The 18,615-nt window shown below is 35.2% G+C and overlaps 2 protein-coding genes across 5 annotated transcripts; one reads left to right on the plus strand and one right to left on the minus strand.

Annotated features, from left to right (window-relative positions):
• Nucleotides 1–2,120: 2,120 nt before the first annotated feature.
• Nucleotides 2,121–8,760, plus strand: LOC127243500 (oxysterol-binding protein-related protein 2A-like). Of its 3 annotated transcripts, none has more exons than XR_007837005.1 (12): nucleotides 2,121–2,804; nucleotides 5,044–5,406; nucleotides 5,660–5,756; nucleotides 5,928–6,331; nucleotides 6,405–6,560; nucleotides 6,647–6,814; nucleotides 6,885–7,025; nucleotides 7,093–7,314; nucleotides 7,410–7,523; nucleotides 7,597–7,766; nucleotides 7,882–7,941; nucleotides 8,437–8,760. XR_007837005.1 is itself a non-coding variant. In XM_051263552.1 (11 exons), exons 1-10 carry the CDS (start codon nucleotides 2,436–2,438, stop codon nucleotides 7,750–7,752), a joined length of 2,190 nt encoding a protein of 729 aa, XP_051119509.1. In that variant the 5' UTR covers nucleotides 2,122–2,435; the 3' UTR covers nucleotides 7,753–7,766; nucleotides 7,882–8,218. The 3 variants fall into 3 exon arrangements, 1 of the variants encoding a protein (XP_051119509.1); XR_007837006.1 differs by having other exon boundaries at nucleotides 8,442–8,760; XM_051263552.1 differs by lacking the exon at nucleotides 8,437–8,760 and having other exon boundaries at nucleotides 2,122–2,804; nucleotides 7,882–8,218.
• A 446-nt stretch (nucleotides 8,761–9,206) lies between these two features.
• LOC127243482 (E4 SUMO-protein ligase PIAL2) lies at nucleotides 9,207–17,969 on the minus strand. Of its 2 annotated transcripts, none has more exons than XM_051263525.1 (17): nucleotides 17,681–17,969; nucleotides 16,764–16,836; nucleotides 15,335–15,400; nucleotides 14,703–14,768; nucleotides 14,544–14,623; nucleotides 13,673–13,724; nucleotides 13,515–13,586; nucleotides 12,656–12,723; nucleotides 12,532–12,580; nucleotides 12,368–12,452; nucleotides 12,178–12,276; nucleotides 11,911–11,962; nucleotides 11,479–11,530; nucleotides 11,283–11,399; nucleotides 10,725–11,024; nucleotides 10,129–10,611; nucleotides 9,207–9,960 (listed from the first exon to the last, which is right to left on the minus strand). In XM_051263525.1, exons 1-17 carry the CDS (start codon nucleotides 17,884–17,886, stop codon nucleotides 9,514–9,516), a joined length of 2,367 nt encoding a protein of 788 aa, XP_051119482.1. In that variant the 5' UTR covers nucleotides 17,887–17,969; the 3' UTR covers nucleotides 9,207–9,513. The 2 variants fall into 2 exon arrangements, with proteins under 2 accessions (XP_051119482.1, XP_051119481.1); XM_051263524.1 differs by having other exon boundaries at nucleotides 9,211–9,960; nucleotides 10,129–10,614.
• Nucleotides 17,970–18,615: the final 646 nt, after the last annotated feature.

An 18,615-nucleotide genomic window follows, 5' to 3' on the forward strand; every position in this document is an offset into this window, starting at 1 on the left:
TATATATATAGTGTATATATATATCCTCTGGTTTTTAATACTATTTTTTAATTACGATTCTAAAAAAAAATAATAAACATTTTACAAAAGTCAAAAAAACTTTAAATACTAATTAAAAAAAATCAAATATTGAACTTAAAATAAAAAATATATATTTTATATTTTTTATACAACTATTTATGTCATACACCAAAAATCAATCCATCTAAAAATGCCGTCTCAAATTCTCCTTAATTCATTTTTTTTCCAACCATTGAATAAATGAAATCTTTAGTAATTTATATATATACACTATCTATATATATATACAGTAGATGGGGTCGAGGATCCCCTCCTCCCGAATTATTCCTAAACAAAAATGATCTCTTTCAACATATTATGGATGTATTCTTTTGAACTTTTTTAAAAAATTTTTATTTGAATAGTAGTTTACATATAATATTTATTAAATAGTACTATATTTTTATAAAAAATTATAATGATTTATAATTATAAAAAAAGAAAAATTTAGAAAAACATATACCATTACGATCATTTTTTAAAATTACCTAGAGTTCGTTCATATGAATTTATTTATGTTCCCGATTAAATTTGAATGAAGAAGATTGATTATAATTATTATAATGAGTAATTCGATATTTAAAATATGTATTGGATCACATAAAATATAATTTTGTAATTATGTTGTTATATACAACTTTTCATATTTATTAATGTGATTAATAGTACTTATTTTCATTTTCTTGCACTAATAATTTTATTGATTTTGATTTACTTTATAATAAATGTAATTTTAAAATATTATTAATAAGATAAAATATAATAAAATAATTTTTATTGACTAAAATGTTATTATATTTCTATCAAATATAGCAGCAGAAATTTTATTTATTTATTTTTATTTATTTTTATGTATTTTAGTCCGGTAAGTAGTACTTTCGCTTTGAGATAGTTATGTCGTTATTAATTTAAATCAAAATGATCCGTAACAAGCAAACTATATCTATTTTTCATTAATTTAGGTTCAATAAAAACAGAAGGCTTCTGAATTTGTTTTTTTATTCAGAACTTTATGTTATATTCATATATATATATATATTATAAAGAAATTTCATTGTTTATTATCAATAATTTTTTATAAAAAAAATTATATTAAATATTTTATTATTTTACAAAAATCATATCAAAAAATTAACTTTTTATAATTTTTAAAATTTTTCAAAAATATAAAAACTTTGAAAGCTATAAAAATTTTGAAAACTATCTAAATGGAACCTTACATTAGTTCAAGTTTATATGATTTTACTTCATTTTCCCTTTTCAAAATTATACAATTAAAAATATATTAAGTATTTCTTATAAAAAAAAAAAAATTACTTTCACTCAAAGGTCTTATTTATTATACTTAATATTAAAAATATTACTTCTTCAGTCCGAGATAACTTGTCACTATTTTCTATTTTCTTTTGTTCCACGTAACTTGTCTTTTCTATTTTTGGAAATATAATTATGCATTTTAATCGCATTTTAAATTTTAAATTTTATAATTTTCTTAATTTTAATTAAACTATTTACTTGTCTTAATCTTAATCTATAATTATTTTTAATAAATAATAATTATTTTTACTAATACACTTTTTAATTACTTACTAATTATACTTTATCTAAATTTTCGGATCTACAGTAATACACTCATATTACACAGGACGGAGAGAGTATTATAATAATATTATAAAATATTAATTTTTATCTTTTTCTTTTAAATTATACAATTTTTATGTTATAATTAATATTTAAAAAAATTAAATGAGATTTTTATAGCTGAACAAATATAATATGTATTTATTTCAAAATAATATTTTTATTTTTTATTTTTTTTATTTAAATCAATTTTAAGTACCGAATATATGTCCGGTCCAACGTAGCTTAGGTCCTTCTTCTTCCGGACACCCTCTTTCTCTCTCTCTCCCCTCCTTTTTGCAAACCATTTTCTCACCTAAATCTCCAATGGAGGAACCCTTCACCTTTAATTAATCACCCCACCCACCCCCCAAACCCACCCCCACTAGATTTCAACAATCTCACCCCCCTCTCTCTCTCTCTCCTCTCTCTCTCTACAACTACATACAAACCCAAACCAAATTATTCAACGCCCAAAGACACCCCCCAACTCTTCTTCTACCTCCCTTTCTTTCACTAATTTCACACCCCTTCTCTCTCTCTCTCTCTATATATATATATATATACACGAATTGTGTCTAATTAATCTAGCGTGAGTGTGTGTATTTCCGTGTTGCATCGGAATTGCTACAAAATGTGGAGATCACGTTCTTGATCCTCGATTCATAACACTCTCTCTCTCCCCCCTCTCTCTCTCTCTCTAAATATATATATAAAAACAAGATTTGTATCTATAATTAATTTTCCCACGCGCCATGCGGGTGAAGGAGATGCACCCGCTCTGCTGCATAACCCTCGAGACTCACGTCGCCGGCGCCGCCGGCGCCGGCGACGCCTCCCCGGAACCCATCCTCCTCCGCACCGGCTCCGCCGTCAATCTCTTCGACAGCGGATCTGACCCCGCCGCCAATTCCGACGCCGGCGCCACCACCGTCGCCGGAATCCTCTACAAGTGGACCAACTACGGCAAGGGCTGGCGATCCCGCTGGTTCACCTTACGCGACAACGGTGTCCTCTCCTACTCCAAAACCTCCCGCCGCCGCTCCGCCGCCGCTCTCCCCGCCGCCGCCGCCGCCGATCTCCGCCGGAAACACGCGAAAACCGCCGGCATTGTCCATCTGAAGGTACCTCCTTCGTCTGTCTGTCTGCCCGCTTACAATTACACGCCAAAAATAAAAATTCATGGCACTGCTAATTCGAGGAGGTCGAGATTGAGACATTCTTGATTTACCCCAACTGTGTCTTTGTCTTTGTCTTTTTCCCCCCCTCATATTAAATCCTTTCTTTCTTTCTACCAACGGCAAATCGAAAATGGCGTCGCCCAACCGCCATATCCATCCAATTCCCAAACCCTTTCCCCAAATCAAGATTTCATTTTTCACCATTGCATTTTTTTCCCGATTGATTAATCCTTAAAAATCCCAAATTGATTTATTTCAAACCATTATTATTCTTAAATCTTTAAAACTGTTTGTTAAAGGTCTTTCTAACGTCAGCAGGTGGGTTTTAGGAGAGGGCCAAATATAGGTGTTCGTGTAGGCCTAGCCACTTTCTCATTCAAGATGTTTCTAATGTCTCGTCACATCAACATTCTGGGTTTCCATTTTCCTATATTGTTTTTTTTCCTTTTTTTCTTTTAATTTTTTATTTTTCATTAGCCTCTGACGATGATGCCGTAAATTAAAGAAAAAAAAAAAAAATTGGAAGAAAGGGATAAGGGTTTCCCAATTTCTTTAAAATTTTCTTTCCCTTTCTTCCATTACACAGCAATCTCAATGGTAGATCTGAGTGAGAGCAGAAATTAAGGATCTGGGGAGGGTATATTCGTTGTTCTTGCAATTCCAGTAGCTGTTCATCCTCGGTGAGTCCGAACAGAAATTATTTATTATTGAACTTGAATCCTTTTTTTCTGTTTTTTTCTAAAATTTCTTTCGATACGGCCATGATTCGTTGTCTCCTGAAAACACTGTCGGAGGAGCAGTTGGGGTTTTGTTGTTAGTGGTCGATGCGTTTGTTCCTGTTGGAATAGTTCGTTGTTTTCTTGTGGCGTCGCCCCTCTGTAATGAACACTTATGTTTCCTTGTCTGCTTATTCAACAAATCATTTCATCGTTTCTTTCTTGGATTGTTATTGCCAAACAAAACCTCTCTTTAGATCCAAACTAATGACTGTCTGTCTATCTGCCTGTCTGTTTGTCTTCTAACCAATTTTTAAATCGATTGCTAATTAATGGTAGTTTTCGAATTCAAAAAAAAAGCCGCCATTTTCAGAGCTCGAGTTAGCTTCAAGTCCTACACGAAAGAGGATGATTCCAATTTGTAGTTTTGCTAGTTTATTTCGGCTTAGATTGTTCGAACTTGTATTTTTATTAGTGTATTTGTTGTAGATTAGTTTGCACGTATTGGAATACAAAATGAAACAAGATTATTCGAACTTGTAGTTTTATTAGTGTGTTTGATGTAGATTATTTTGCTCGTGCTCGATTCCAAAATGGAACACGATTATTCAAACTTGTAGTTTTACTAGCGTGTTAGATGTCGATTATTTTGCTCGTGCTCGAATCCAGAATGGAACAAGATTATTCGAACTTGTAGTTTTACTAGTGTGTTAGACGTAGATTATTTTGCGCGTGCTTGAATCCAAAATGGAACACGGTAAATGATTCGAACTTGTAGTTTTACTAGTGTGTTAGATGTAGATTTTTTGCACATGCTCGAATCCAAAATGGAACACGATTAAATGATCGAACTTGTAGTTTTACTAGTGTGTTAGATGTAGATTTTTTGCACGTGCTCAAATCCAAAATGGAACACACGATTGAATGATCGAACTTGTAGTTTTACTAGTGTGTTAGATATAGATTATTTTGCGCGTGCTTGAATCCAAAATTGAATACGATGATTTTAATTTGTAGTGTTACTAGTGTACTTGGTGTAGATTGGTTTCCGTGTATGCGAATCCAAAATGGAACAAGATTATTCGAACTTGTAGTTTTACAAGTTTATTTGGTCTAGATTAGTTTGCGCCCACTCGAATCCAAAATGAAGCATGATTATTCGAACTTGTAGTTTTACTATTGTTCTTCGTGTAGATTGGTTTACACGAATTTGAATCCAAAATGAAACACAATTATTCGGACTTGTAGATTTTCGCTAGTGTGTTTGATGTAGATTATTTTGCGCGTGCTCGAATCCAAAATGGAACACAATGATTTAAATTTGTAGTTGGTTTTGATTGTTTTGTGAAAGTCCAAATGATTCAAAATGCGACCAATGATTCGAACTTGTAGTTTCGCTAATAAATTCAGCAAAGATCGATTTGCTTTGTTCTAAAACAATGTAATAAGTTTAGCATTGTTTGCAGATATCCTCTTTTCGCGAGAGTAAATCCGATGATCGGAGGTTTTACATATTTACCGCGACAAAGACGCTTCATTTAAGGACGAACTCCAAGAAAGAAAGAGCGGCGTGGATAGAGGCTTTAATTTCGACAAGAAGCCTTTTCTCACTAAGACCACAAACTGACGAAGAAAATCCTCTTCTAACTAGAAATTTGTCGATTTCCACCGATCGATTGAAGCACCGTTTGCTCGACGAAGGAGTCGATGAAGAGGTCGTTAAAGATTGCGAGCAAATCATGCTCTCGGAGTTTTCTGGCATACAAGGACAGTATCGAGCTCTTTGCCAAGAACGATCCAATTTATTGGATACATTGAAGCAATTAGAGGTAAAAGTTATCGCCATTTTGGTATCGATTCTTGCAACCGAAGAATTCGGATCGTATTATACTAAATTAGTTCGAGAAAGTGGGTTTCTGAAAGCTTGGAACCAATTCCTTTCCCTTGTTTCTTACACTCTTAAGTTTCGAAATAGTGTTTGTATCTTATTCCTTTCTTGACATGCATGCGATCTTTGGTATCGAGTTTGCTGCACCGTCATTTTTGTCGAAAATTATGATCATTTGTTTTTCGTTTTGTCAGGCTGCAAATATCGAAGGCGAAACATCTGGAATCAACGATGGCGAGTTCCAATTAATGAAGCACGGATATACAAATGTAGCGCGGGGGAAATACGGTGGTAACGAACTACTTATTGCTCGTTGATCGTTTTTAATTTGGTAACTTGAGAGATTGCGTTAGATCCGTAGCGTCGGTGATTCGAATATTTGTCGTCTTTAAAGCTCGAATCTTTAGATGATCGATAACTCCGGTCTTTTATCATATTGCTGAAATCTTATTATGGAAACAGAGTGGAGCACAACCGAATCGTCGGATGAGATCGAAAAGCAAGAGCTCGAGGAAGCGTCCGACAGCGAGGAGACCCATTTTTTTGACACAAATGAGTGTTTTCCCGATCCGGGATCAGCCGTCGTAAATTGCATGGATAGTTGTCAGAAATTGGAAAGTCCGAGTAACGAGTCGAAAAGAATCGACGCGTACCCCTGTATTAAAAGGCGGACGAAGTTGCCGGATCCCGTCGAGAAGGAGAAAGGCGTAAGTCTATGGTCAATGATCAAGGACAACATTGGTAAGGATTTGACGAGGGTCTGTCTCCCCGTGTACTTCAACGAACCGATATCGTCGCTGCAAAAATGTTTCGAAGAGTTAGAGTATTCACATCTTTTGGATCAGGCTTACGAGCATGGCAAAATGGTACGATCGATCATTTTTTTACACGATTCTTGATCTTATGCTTCGACTATAATTCGATACGGTATTTCTTCAGGGGAACGGTCTTATGAGGATATTAAACGTCGCCGCTTTTGCGGTCTCCGGATATGCTTCGTCGGAAGGTCGCCATTGTAAGCCGTTCAATCCATTACTCGGCGAAACATACGAAGCTGATTACCCTGAGAAAGGGCTTCGATTCTTCGCCGAAAAGGTGGTTATACTTGTCCGCAACGATTTGTTTTACTACGTAAAATTAAAGTTTTGTCGTCGGTGCTGACGAATGTTTTCTTGAAATAGGTCAGTCACCACCCGACGCTCATTGCTTGTCATTGCGAAGGTAAAGGTTGGAAATTTTGGTGCGACACAAACCTTAAGTCGAAATTTTGGGGAAGATCGATACAGGTAGACCCGGTCGGAACTCTTAATTTGGAGTTCGACGACGGCGAAGTCTTCCAATGGAGCAAGGTGCCTAATCCCTCATCCGAATCTTCCGTCGACTATATTACGATTTTTTTTTACCGTTACGTATTCATAGGTCACAACGAGCATCAATAATTTAATCCTCGGAACGATATATTGCCACCACCATGGAACCATGCACATACGAGGGAATCGACAATACTCGTGCAAGCTCAAGTTCAAGGAGCTGTCGATTCTCGAGCGCAATCCGCGGCAGGTAATCTGACTGCATTTTTGCAAGAAATGTTTTTTTTTCGAAAACTATCCCTAATTCGACTCGACAGGTGAACGGATTTGTGGAAGATGAAATGGGGCATAAGGTCGCGCAATTATTCGGAAAGTGGGACGAAAGTATGTATTTTGTACACGGAGAGGGAACTAGCGGCGCAAAAGATGGGCCCGAGGCGTCGATCTTGTGGAAAAGGAATATGCCACCCGTAAACCTCACCCGTTATAACTTAACGTCGTTCGCCATTACGCTTAATGAATTGGTGCCGGGACTCAAGGTACGGACGATGAATCGGTTATAAGTTTTTCTACTATGTAACGTATATCGTATATAGCTTCATCGGATTCGACAATTTCCCTTTTCACGATGAAGGAGAAGCTCCCGCCGACTGATTCGAGGCTTCGACCCGATCAACGGTTTTTAGAAAATGGCGAATTCGAGAAGGCAAATGAAGAGAAGCTCCGGCTCGAGACGAGACAGAGAATGGTGTGTCTTATTTCTGTTTTTTTCTCACTTCCGTTGGACATATCGATTGACTTTTTAAATGATTTTTGGACAGTCTAGGAAATTGCAAGAAGATGGTTGGAAACCTCGATGGTTCCGAAGAGACGGCGAAGGACCCTTTTATTACATTGGCGGATATTGGGAAGCCCGGGAACAAGGAAAATGGGATGGATGCCCGGACATTTTTGGCGAAATCTTACAATGCTCTTGACCTCAAAATAATAGGTACATTTGCTTTTTATCTATATGAAAATCGATCCAAGAATGATAAAATCACGTGTAGCTTTAAAGGGATCGATCATTTAGTCGCATAAGATACTGAGTCGATGTTAATTTACAGGACTAAAAAAGTCTCGGCCGAGGATTGGAAGGTGCGCTATCTACTATAAGCCTCGACAGAGTAAGTTCTTCGGGTTTCTTGATTTTTATTTTTTTATTTTTTCTCCTTTTGTTAGGATCATATCACGTTGCTCGAATTCGAATTCAATAATTCATTCGTTTTAGTTTAGAACAAGAGATTATTGAAAAGGCACAGAAGAACATTGTATGTTAGGTAGGAACATGTTATTCTTGCTCTAAATAAATGTATCCATTTAGTTTATAATGATGATTATAGCAATATTGTTGTGAAGTCCTAATTAACATATATATATATATATATATTGTGGCTTGTCAAATTATGAAAAATCAAGTGAATGATTTTCCACTTTGATAATTTGTTAGATGATTTCTCGACTTCACAATCAGGTGATTTTCTGTAATGTTTTGTAAGGAAAAATAATATGACTTGTTAGACCATTGTACATTGGCATGTCGTGCTAACCTTGTTTGGTACGAAGTCAATTGCTCGTCTCGTCGCGTAGTATTACCATTATTATTACCAACTCGATTTCAGTGTAGGAAGTTCCGGGCTCTTTATGATAGAGCGCCGTTTGCAATGAAAATGGAATTGAAGTGAATATATTGGGCTGAGGAGATCTACGCGGATAATGCAGCCATCCCCAACCAGACCGACGAGCAAAGCAATGTTCTTCGTGTTCTAGAGAAATTTGGACATAGCTTATTTAGAAGTCTCCGGAACCAGCACCTCTAGGTGATGAGTTCAAGTGATGAGTTCTTGATGTTTCAATTCGATACCCCAAACAAACCTATATCCAAAAAAGGCTAGAGAAAGAAAAGATGTCCGAATCATTTAAAAAAGATGTTGAAACTCCTTAATGTAAAGAAGGAATTTGAAGATCCTCCATTGAAATTATATTCATTTCAAAACCGAGATTATACTCTATTCAATACGGGCAACTATAGCTCTGACAACATATTAAATGAACATATTTCCTACAAACATAAATTTGAAATGATCACTCATTTATTTATACGAGAATCAACAAAGGCATCTCCACAAGAGTAAGGTAGATATACATCACATACTAACCTTGCGATGAATAGGAGCGGTGGACTGAGACACAAAAAACCTCCCAACATTTTTCTATGTAGGATACATTCAACATGTAAATAGTTGCCCGCATTAGGTAAGATATTGATCCTGATTTCATCTCAAAAGGAAAGTGTTAAATGTATCTCACATAGGAAAATATCGGGTATTCTCCCTTGTTATGTTATAAGGGTGAGAACAACCCCTCCGGAATTCCTTCTTAAGAGCTTCAAACTTAAATTGCTAATTCAAATATGACAAATTGATAGAATTTGAGATTAGCTACATACATACAGACAAACATACATATATATATATATATATATATATAGAGACAGATTGGCCAAAATGAAAAGATTTAATTGGCAAAAGTAGAGTTCTCTGCCACTAATCTTTCTCAAATATGAACGAAGTGAGATTTCAATTCATGCCCTCCCATGCAGCATCAGTAATTTCATCTAAATTATCAACGGAAAGTAAAGAAATATTACAGAACTAGAGAGTTTGAGGGGAGAGCGCCATACCCGGAGATTTTACTAATCAGAGCATCCCGTTTGAGTCAACAAAAGGATCCGGTATTAAAATGGTATCGCTAGGTTCAACAGCCTGAGAAACACCGGCAGAGGTTTGCACTTGCGCGGGGGCATTAGTTTGATGGTAGAACGTATTGGGAATTGCCCTAGGTGCTTGAACTTGCTGCCTCGCCAGGGTAATATGCTGGTACAGGGCATCGGCATAAGCTTGGCCAGATAGGGCCCCACGCATCCTGGCTGTAGGTCGCCAGTTCCGATCATTGGGATCATATGTTTCAGTCCTGGTGTTGGCAGGTTGTGATGCTGTTAAAGTAGTGGCCCTAAGATCTTCTGGTGACGGCAAATTAGGCGTCTCCAAATTTCTTGGGAAGGAGGGAGAGCCTCTCATCATCCCAGCAGACATCTGTGCAGTTCGGTTGGCAGCTGCAATCAACTGAAGTTGGAATGGATTTTGCTAGCAATGATTCAAGAGAAGATTGGATTAAGTTTTAATAGAGTGAGACAACAATATATGTATTCGGAAAAAAAATCACCTGGATCATATAATTGCATACGATAAGAAAAGTAATAAGTGTCCAAAAGAAGTAACTAGACACTATCAGTTTGATGAAATAATGCTTACCTGCACGTGCTGCTGCGGATATGGAGGCAGATTAACTGATGAAGCATGCCTAGGATTTGCATGAGGTGCTGAGGTGATAATGGGCGCAGCAGGAGTGGGTTGTGAAGCTGTGGAGAAACTATTTCTAAAATTCTGTTGGTACATAGGAGTCGGGGATGGTGTGCTGTGTGTTGTCGGCATGATTGAGGCAGCAGGGGATGATGACCGGGCTGGCAGAAAATTGTTTTGGCTGAAAGACTCCATAGCTTGTCTCAAGGTTTGTTGGACGGCCAGAGATGAGAGGGGAACAGGAATTCCTGTGGCACTGGTCTGTGAAATTGCTGGCAAAGTACTCGGGATAAAATTATTATCCCCATTTCTAGAACTTTGATGGATGCCAGAATTCGGGTCTTGAACTGGAGCTGGTATTTGGGTTACATGGCCGGGCATCACCCACGGGGGCCTTCCAAATTCATTACTCGCAGATGGATTTCCAAATTGATGCTGCTGTATGTTCAGAAAAGAATTTACATAATGCACAAGAAAAGATCACTATGAGAACCTTCAACGTGTGAAGTTGGGAATGTAAATGAATCCAGGGCAGAAAGACCAGCTACCTGTGCATTAGGTTGAGCTTGAGCATTGGCATGACCTGTATTCTGGCTAACAACTTGACGATGGACAACATTTTTCATGTCTTCAGTTCCGCCAGTTTTAGTAAGATCCACTGCATCATCAATCTGCGTTAGGTCCAATATATCAGGAGGTTGTGGTCCTTTTGGAGGCTCATCCTCTCCTAAGCTGGGAATATCGATCCGTGGCTTTTCCACTGTATCATCACTTCCCGTGACTGCATTCCACGAACCATCAGAGGAGATAATTATGTTGGAGATGTTTGGCGCAACCTCTTGCAAGATCTGAGAAAATCCAATATGGACGTGAGCTCAGAACATTAGGATGTAGTTATTACAGAAGGGCTCAATGAACTGTTTATCCTTTAATTACAAGTAAAACAGAAAGATTAATTTTTCATGTTGTTTAATAGAGCAGTTATAATTTATCCTTGAACATATAACATCGAACTACTAACTACATGCATATTAGTGTCAAGTCTTTTAATATAGTGGTAATTGTCGTGTGACCCTATCCGCAATAAATGCAATGAAATTACTTGCCTTGACCATTTTTTGGTCAATGCGGATTTCAGTGAAGCAGGCGTGCTGATTACAACATGGGCAGCGCCATGAAGGTTTTCTTGAATTGATCTCTACATAGCTGTTGTAATCAAAACACTGAAATAAAGAGAAAACAATGTTAATACATCAGAATAATAATTGTTGGTCAATATCAACTATGTACGTTTGCAATCACCTGCATATGATTGCATAAGTGTCCTTTTACAGGAGTCACAATACGCTGGTGGCTGCCAAAATTTAAAGACAGTGAATATACCATTAGCATCTGAGGCTGCAAAAAGAAGTTTAAATGAAAGAAAAATGATTCACAAGAGAATAGATTATTAGGAGAAGAATGTTAGAAAAGAAGCTCAGGTAGGAAGCCAGAGCTAATGTGAATAATTTAGAAGCTGTACAGCTGTAACAATAAATTAACTCAGTAAATTTAAAAAATTATGCAAAGCATCTCTAGAACTTCAGGATGCTGCTTCATGCTGTAAATTGTTACATAACATGACAAACACAAACCATGTTTGTCAGTAAATGATATAGCAAACATCAAGTCAACACAATCAGATCGAACATTAAAGGAAAAAAACACATGAAAACCACAATGAAGACAGGTTACCTAATAGGACAGATCAGTGATATCCTTGATGCCCCCTCAAGTATATCAGAATCTACACAGTTCAAAATACAAAAAATAAATAGAAAGAAGTTGGTGAGAACATCACTTGACCAAGAAATCAGTGAGCAAAGACATCTCATTCCATAGAGAGCTTGCATCTAGAATTTCTTTGATATAAACTTCATTGGTGTTTAAAACAAAAAGCAAAAAAAAAAATAATAATAATAACAGAACTTGTAGGTATGATGACAATTTTCGAAGAGATACCTGAATCAACAGCTTTAGGCTGCTCCTCATGATCTTGCAGGGCACTAATATCAGTGTTTGAGTTCTGTTTCATGATAGCAACTGCAACAATATGATTTCCTATAGAATGATGATAACTAAGAGTGAGCAGCTTTCGAACATTTGATATCATATCCAGACAATCAGATAAGGGAAATTGAGTCAAGAATACCATTAAAATCTCCCACAGCTTGGAGAAAATTTGTCCCATACTTCAGAAAACTATTTACAACTGTTGGAATTTGCGGCCCTGGGTCCTACAGAACCAAAAGATGCATGCAAGTAAACTATGTCACAAATAATTAACAGACTTCTAATCATAAATCAGAGACAAACCACGTTACTATTAATCCTTCTCTCTACTCCTTTTCCATTCAAGAGAAAGCTGCAAGAAAGATGTAAGATGTTAGGGCACTGATTTTAACAGAAGAGATAGTTACTTTGAAGGAGAGCAACTTACTTTACTTTGGCAGGACTAACAAGGCAGGCTGATGTCTCGATATTATCTGTTTGGGCAACAAATAAACTCTGCAGGAAGAGGAATGATGAGATGAAACAAAAATGACACCGTCTAGTTCTAAATGTTTTAATTTCATGAAGAAAATAAATGTGTTGAACACATGTCAACATGGAATACCAAGCTGTAATTAACAACCACATGCTAGCAGCAGCAAGGTTAATACATTGTGTGTGCTCTATGCAATTACAGTAATACCTTATTTGAGACTGGCAGTACACTAATGCTCCCTTGGTCCACTAATATGCTTGTTTTCCTTTTATGTAATTTTCATTTATTGCAAAAAAAAATCTTACACACTCTTTAATTTATTCTCTTTTAACATTTGGAAAAATATATATTTTTTTTAACATTACACTTAATTACAACTATTTACACTCAATTTATCCAAAAAATTCTCTCAGCTTGTAAGTTCACTCATACATTTCCCAAAATGCCCTTAATTTATATCAAAATCAGCCAATATAATATTATATTCATTAAAACTGATGCTAGCTTACATGAGCACTTTTTTGGACGAAGGGAGTGTTAACTATCCAATGAGAAGTGATGATTTGTTATTCAGTTAAACTAATATTGTAGATAAATGAACCATCACATTTTCCCACCAGCCCTCCTATAGCATTGGATTATAGGAGAAGATCCAACTAATTCAAAGAAGAGTTCAGAAGAAACGATATTATTGTACAGAAATTGCCTCAACTACAAAATCTCATACCTGACAGAAGTACTTTTATCAAAATTACAGCATTTACTTTGATATATCAAAATGAAAATGGCATTGCTTCTTAGGAATGCTTACAATTTTATCTCCCGGAGAAGGCTTAAAATCCTTTGAGAGCTGGAAATCAGCCACATATACATCAAATCCAGGCTACAGTGAATAAAATGGAACATTAATATTAGCAAAACAACATGCAACTGAAAGTTGGATAGTATAAATGAAGTAAAAATAATTACCTTGACTTCAATAAAAGCAAATACATGCCCCATCCTCAATTTGGGATAGAATCTACAACAAATATAACTAGACTATTTCAGCCTCCAAGTAAAAAGTTGAATCAAAACAAAACGCTAAAATTGCTCACAGGTAAAACAAAAAAAAATACAGAAACCAAACAACTAAATATCCTATATGGGTTCATAAAAAGCTGAATTCTCTTTCATATAAGTACACTTCAAATATAGACATCTAGTACCAATTAACTTAAAAAAGTCGCGAATAAGTAGCAAATGAAGAAAAAAGAACCCAACAGAAATGTGGTGGCGGCAGCGGCGATGCTGCACGTACGGCGGCAATGGACAGCAACACCATCCAACACGTCATAAAGTGAGGAACGCACTGGTATGGCGCGTGTCTAAAAAGGCCGCTGGAAAGAGGTCAAAAATTGGCCGAAACAAAGATGTCGTCTTCCGGCGGTGGAGCGTGGACGCACATGTGGTGGCGGATGGATGGCGGTTCTCTCACCATGGTTGGAGGCACCAGTGTGTAAGGAATTGGATTATGATGTTGTTTGGGTGGAAAAAGTACAAGAGAAAATTTAACGTTTTGGTTAGATTAATAATCCTAACCAAATTATATCTAGATTATAGATATATATCATAACACTTAAATACTAACAATCTTCCGAGTAAATGTCATGCCATAATTACAAGATATTCTAAGACATTTTCCAAATATATATTGTAGCATTGTATTTACTTGGAGATACCTAAATATCACATAATGATACCACAGCAGCATTTTGTGTTGTAATAATAATATAACTGAAAAAAATATCAACTTCAGGTTCAAATGCATAACAATGCATAAAATATCATAAGAATATACCTCGCCATGACAGTTGACACAACAGGATGAGAGCTGCTTGGAACAGTGCTAAATTCTGCAACAGAAAAACTACTAGCAACCTGTATACATTTAATAAAAGAATTACAAAAAAATTGAAAATAAAAATAAAAGGGTGAATACATGATAATGTTAACTGACCTCCTTTGTAACATTGTTAAGTTCTTCAGAATCTTCAATAGGAAACCACCCACTTCGACAAGCACTCTGCCAAATAATTTACAAGTTCAAGAAATGATAAAGGAAGAATTCTGTAAAGATAATTTTCTATTTCACAAGTCAAATTATAAACATGCTAAAAAAGTTAAAAAAACATACGGAAGCAAACACACTGCATTGACCAGTAGGAAAAACAAAATTTGCATGAACATTACACATTCAAATCCTCAAATATATACAATAGTCAAATACCAGTTGAAGATAACTCAAGCCTCATTCCAGATAAAGACAGCAGTTACAAACAAGTCTTCACATAGTATTCCACATACTATTGTGTGTCTATTTTACAAAAGTAAATGTTGCACATCCAAGCAGTGCAGATGGAACCAGAGATCCAGATTAGCTACGTAACAATCATTCTAATTTCATTAAACTCAAACAATAGCCTTCCAATATTGCTTGTGCCTTTGAACAATACAAATAAGAAAAAGAATATCTGCTCGTGTGCACGACAGAATACTGAACAATGAGTGTATGAGTACAAGATTTGTATGAGGCACCAATCATACGGTTCCGCATAGTAAATATATATACACATCTAAATATAGAATTACCTTGATGGAAATCATCAAGACCATAACTGCTGCTTTCAGGTAGATATCTTTTGTATCTTGGCACAACTGAATGCATGAAATCATTGAAAGAGAACCACAACTTAATTCAATCATCCAGTTTGGTAAAATGAAAATAAACTTAAGGTAGCACGTTGGGCACCACAATTACAGAATAACTATGATATATGAAAACAATAAAAAGGATTTTACAAAAAGGAGCCACAAAAAGGTTAGACAAGCTCCCTTACATAATGATTGCTAAATTAATATTGACTAGAAAACTATAGCCCAGATTTTAAAAGAACAAATGTCGTGCATGCTTAGGTTGCTACAGATGCAGATAGGAAGGAGCAGGAAAAGTACTTCACTTCTTGAATGTCTTTTGTACAGCTTATTAGATGAAATAAAAAATAGCTATAAAGATTCTTCATACCCGAGCAAAATCTACCCAGTTATTAAAACAATTGAAATGAGAAATCTACAACACTTGGTTCAAAATTAATTAGTGTGTGTATATGTATTTTGAGGTTAAAGTTCATTAAAAGTACCAAAGGAATTTTATGAAATTTTTCAATTTGATTTTTTGATTGCTCGGTGATGATTTGTTGTATAGTGTGCATGCATTGGAATACAAGGGCGAGTTTGTCCAAAGCAGTATTTAAAATAGAAATATTGGCTGGCTTGTGAACATCTGTGTATTAAGGGCATCTAAATGGCACTGGGTTGAAGATTTGGCGCCAAAATTTGGCGTTGCTGCATTTCCATTCTTTCTTTTTTTAATTTTTAGATTTGTGTATAGTAGTTTTTTTATTATTTTTTATTTTTTAAATTTTTTTTATAAAGATACTATTAATTGTAGATATAAAAAGTGGTTTAAAATAATATATAAAATAGGATATTTGAAGAATGTTTTTTTTGGAGTGAAAAATAGAGTTGTGGGTTGGAGTAAAACTACTGTAGCAACTCCATTTTTTCAGTTAAAATGGCATAAATGGAGTTCGTGGGTTAGAGATGGCCTAATAAATTCAAAAAATAAAATCACTATTTTTCATGATTGTGTGTTTGCTGTGAATGTGTTTCAAAGAGGGGTTATAGAACAAGCATACAAGCAATTTTCTTTTGTTAGGAAACAAAATGCAGTAAAGCTCAATTCAGAAAGGAAGGGAACAAAATGTTGAAAATCACGTAGAAGCAAAGTGAAGCTATGGTTAAAAGTAACATCCGAAGCATATATTGCAATGTAATATAGACCTGTTTGATTCAGGAACTGAAAGATAGTGAGAGCGATATTATGCAGCAGTTTATCAACAAATAAGCAGCTAAAACATGAATTATGAAGCCAGTTTTGTTTGGCATGACATCTACCTATAGACAAGGTAGAAATATATAACTGAAGCGTCAAATAGTAATAATAATCTAAATGCATCACCTGCTTTAGAAGTAAAGGCAACTCTGTAGCTCTGCTTGGAACCTCGTTATACGCAATGGCAAAATCAATGCTTCTGCATTTTTTGAGTGCATTCCAATTTAGACAGAATATGTGGTCAAAGAAGCATTAGCAATTTATAGATCATATTTAGCCAAACAAAACATTGAAGAAAGCCTACATGAACAATGTCTAAGCCATTTGTTGGCAAAATAATGATGTGGAAGCTCTTTCCGACGTGATTACATTAATCCTTAACACCAAACCAGATTTAGAAATTGGTATCGCATAAATGTAATCGCCAGTTCGAACCGCATAAGAAATTCTTGAACACGTATTTATTTAATGACAAAACAAATATGTTAAACTACAATATTCAATAATGCCGAATACTGACAAAACAATATTGATTAGTTTTTACCCACCCCATTATCCATTTCACACTCAAAACATTCCAACTCCAATAATTGTTGATGATAATAGGATAAAAGAAGTCAATGACAAGCTAATATTGTAAAAGCACACGTAGGAGACACAGGAAACTTGGTTACCCATATCCAAAATCTCCAAATATTGAATAAAGCATCTCCAGTAAAATAAGGATTACTCAAGTAATATCACCAAGCACAAGTGACAAGCCGATGAAAGAATCAAACCAAATACATAAGAACAGCCTAAACCCTAAACCCTAAACCAAAAGCTATATTAGCACTACAAAAAACACGAGACCAAAAACAGTCTATAAAAACTACAGATATATACATAAAATCTTAATCTAGGGTGTTTCTTCGTCACAGGAACACGTATATTTTACGGTTTGTAGCAAAACAGAGCAGTTAGCACCTAAATCCTTCGTTCACCACCACCCCAAACACCACAAACATTCCTAACTAAGCAATCAAAAGCAAAAACTAGTGTACCTAGCGAGGGCAATGCAGAGATTGAAGAACTCGTTGTGGTCGCTTTTGCGGATGCCTTGGACATGACGGTATAAAAGATCAATGACAGAGGAAACACGATACGAGTTCACCGCCGAGGGGCTCGGGGCCGCTCCTCCTCCACCGCTTACACCAAGTTGCGTCAGTCCGGCAAGCCGAGGGTGCGTCGCCGACTTCGTCTCGGCCATTAGCTTAACCCTTTGCTGTCCTGTCTTGTCTTGTCTGTCTTGCCCTGAAATTTTTCGAATTGCACCGCCACTTCAATTGACGCCCAAGTGCATACCCACCCACCCTATTCCTTTTTATATACTGCCCTTTTCACTCACATAAATTGTCCGGGTTAATATAGAAACGGTAATTTTAGGTAAATTCGTCTCACATAAATTGCCAGTATTATTGTAAAACTGGAAATATGAGATAAAGTATAGTTAGTAAAAATATATTAATAAAAATTATTATTATATAATAAATATATATACATTAAAATTAAAATAATTTAATAATTTAATTAAAATTATAAAAAATTATATATTATAAAATTTAAAATACAATTAAAATCCAAAAGATGAAAAAAAAATTATATGAAATTAACAAAAATAAAAAAATATGAATAGTTTATGTGAAAGAAAGGGAGTAATACAAAAATATCTCTTTAATTTTTGAAATAAAAAATAAATATAAAATTAAAATTAAAATAAATAAATTTGTTTGTTTTACTTAATTATTTTCGTTCGTCTTATTTATTTTTTACTTCAGTAAAAATTTAATTATATATTAAAACTAAAATATTTTTAATTTTAATTTAAATTACAAATATATCATTATATTATTAAAAATATTAAAACTTCTCACGCGCTTCTATTAGTATATTATAAAATAAATGGGATGAAGAGAATTTTTTTTGTTTTTGAATGGCT

Source organism: Andrographis paniculata, unplaced genomic scaffold (genome assembly GCF_009805555.1).
Source record: "Andrographis paniculata isolate CXL003 unplaced genomic scaffold, ASM980555v1 Contig95END, whole genome shotgun sequence".
In the NCBI taxonomy this organism is placed as follows: Eukaryota; Viridiplantae; Streptophyta; class Magnoliopsida; order Lamiales; family Acanthaceae; genus Andrographis; species Andrographis paniculata.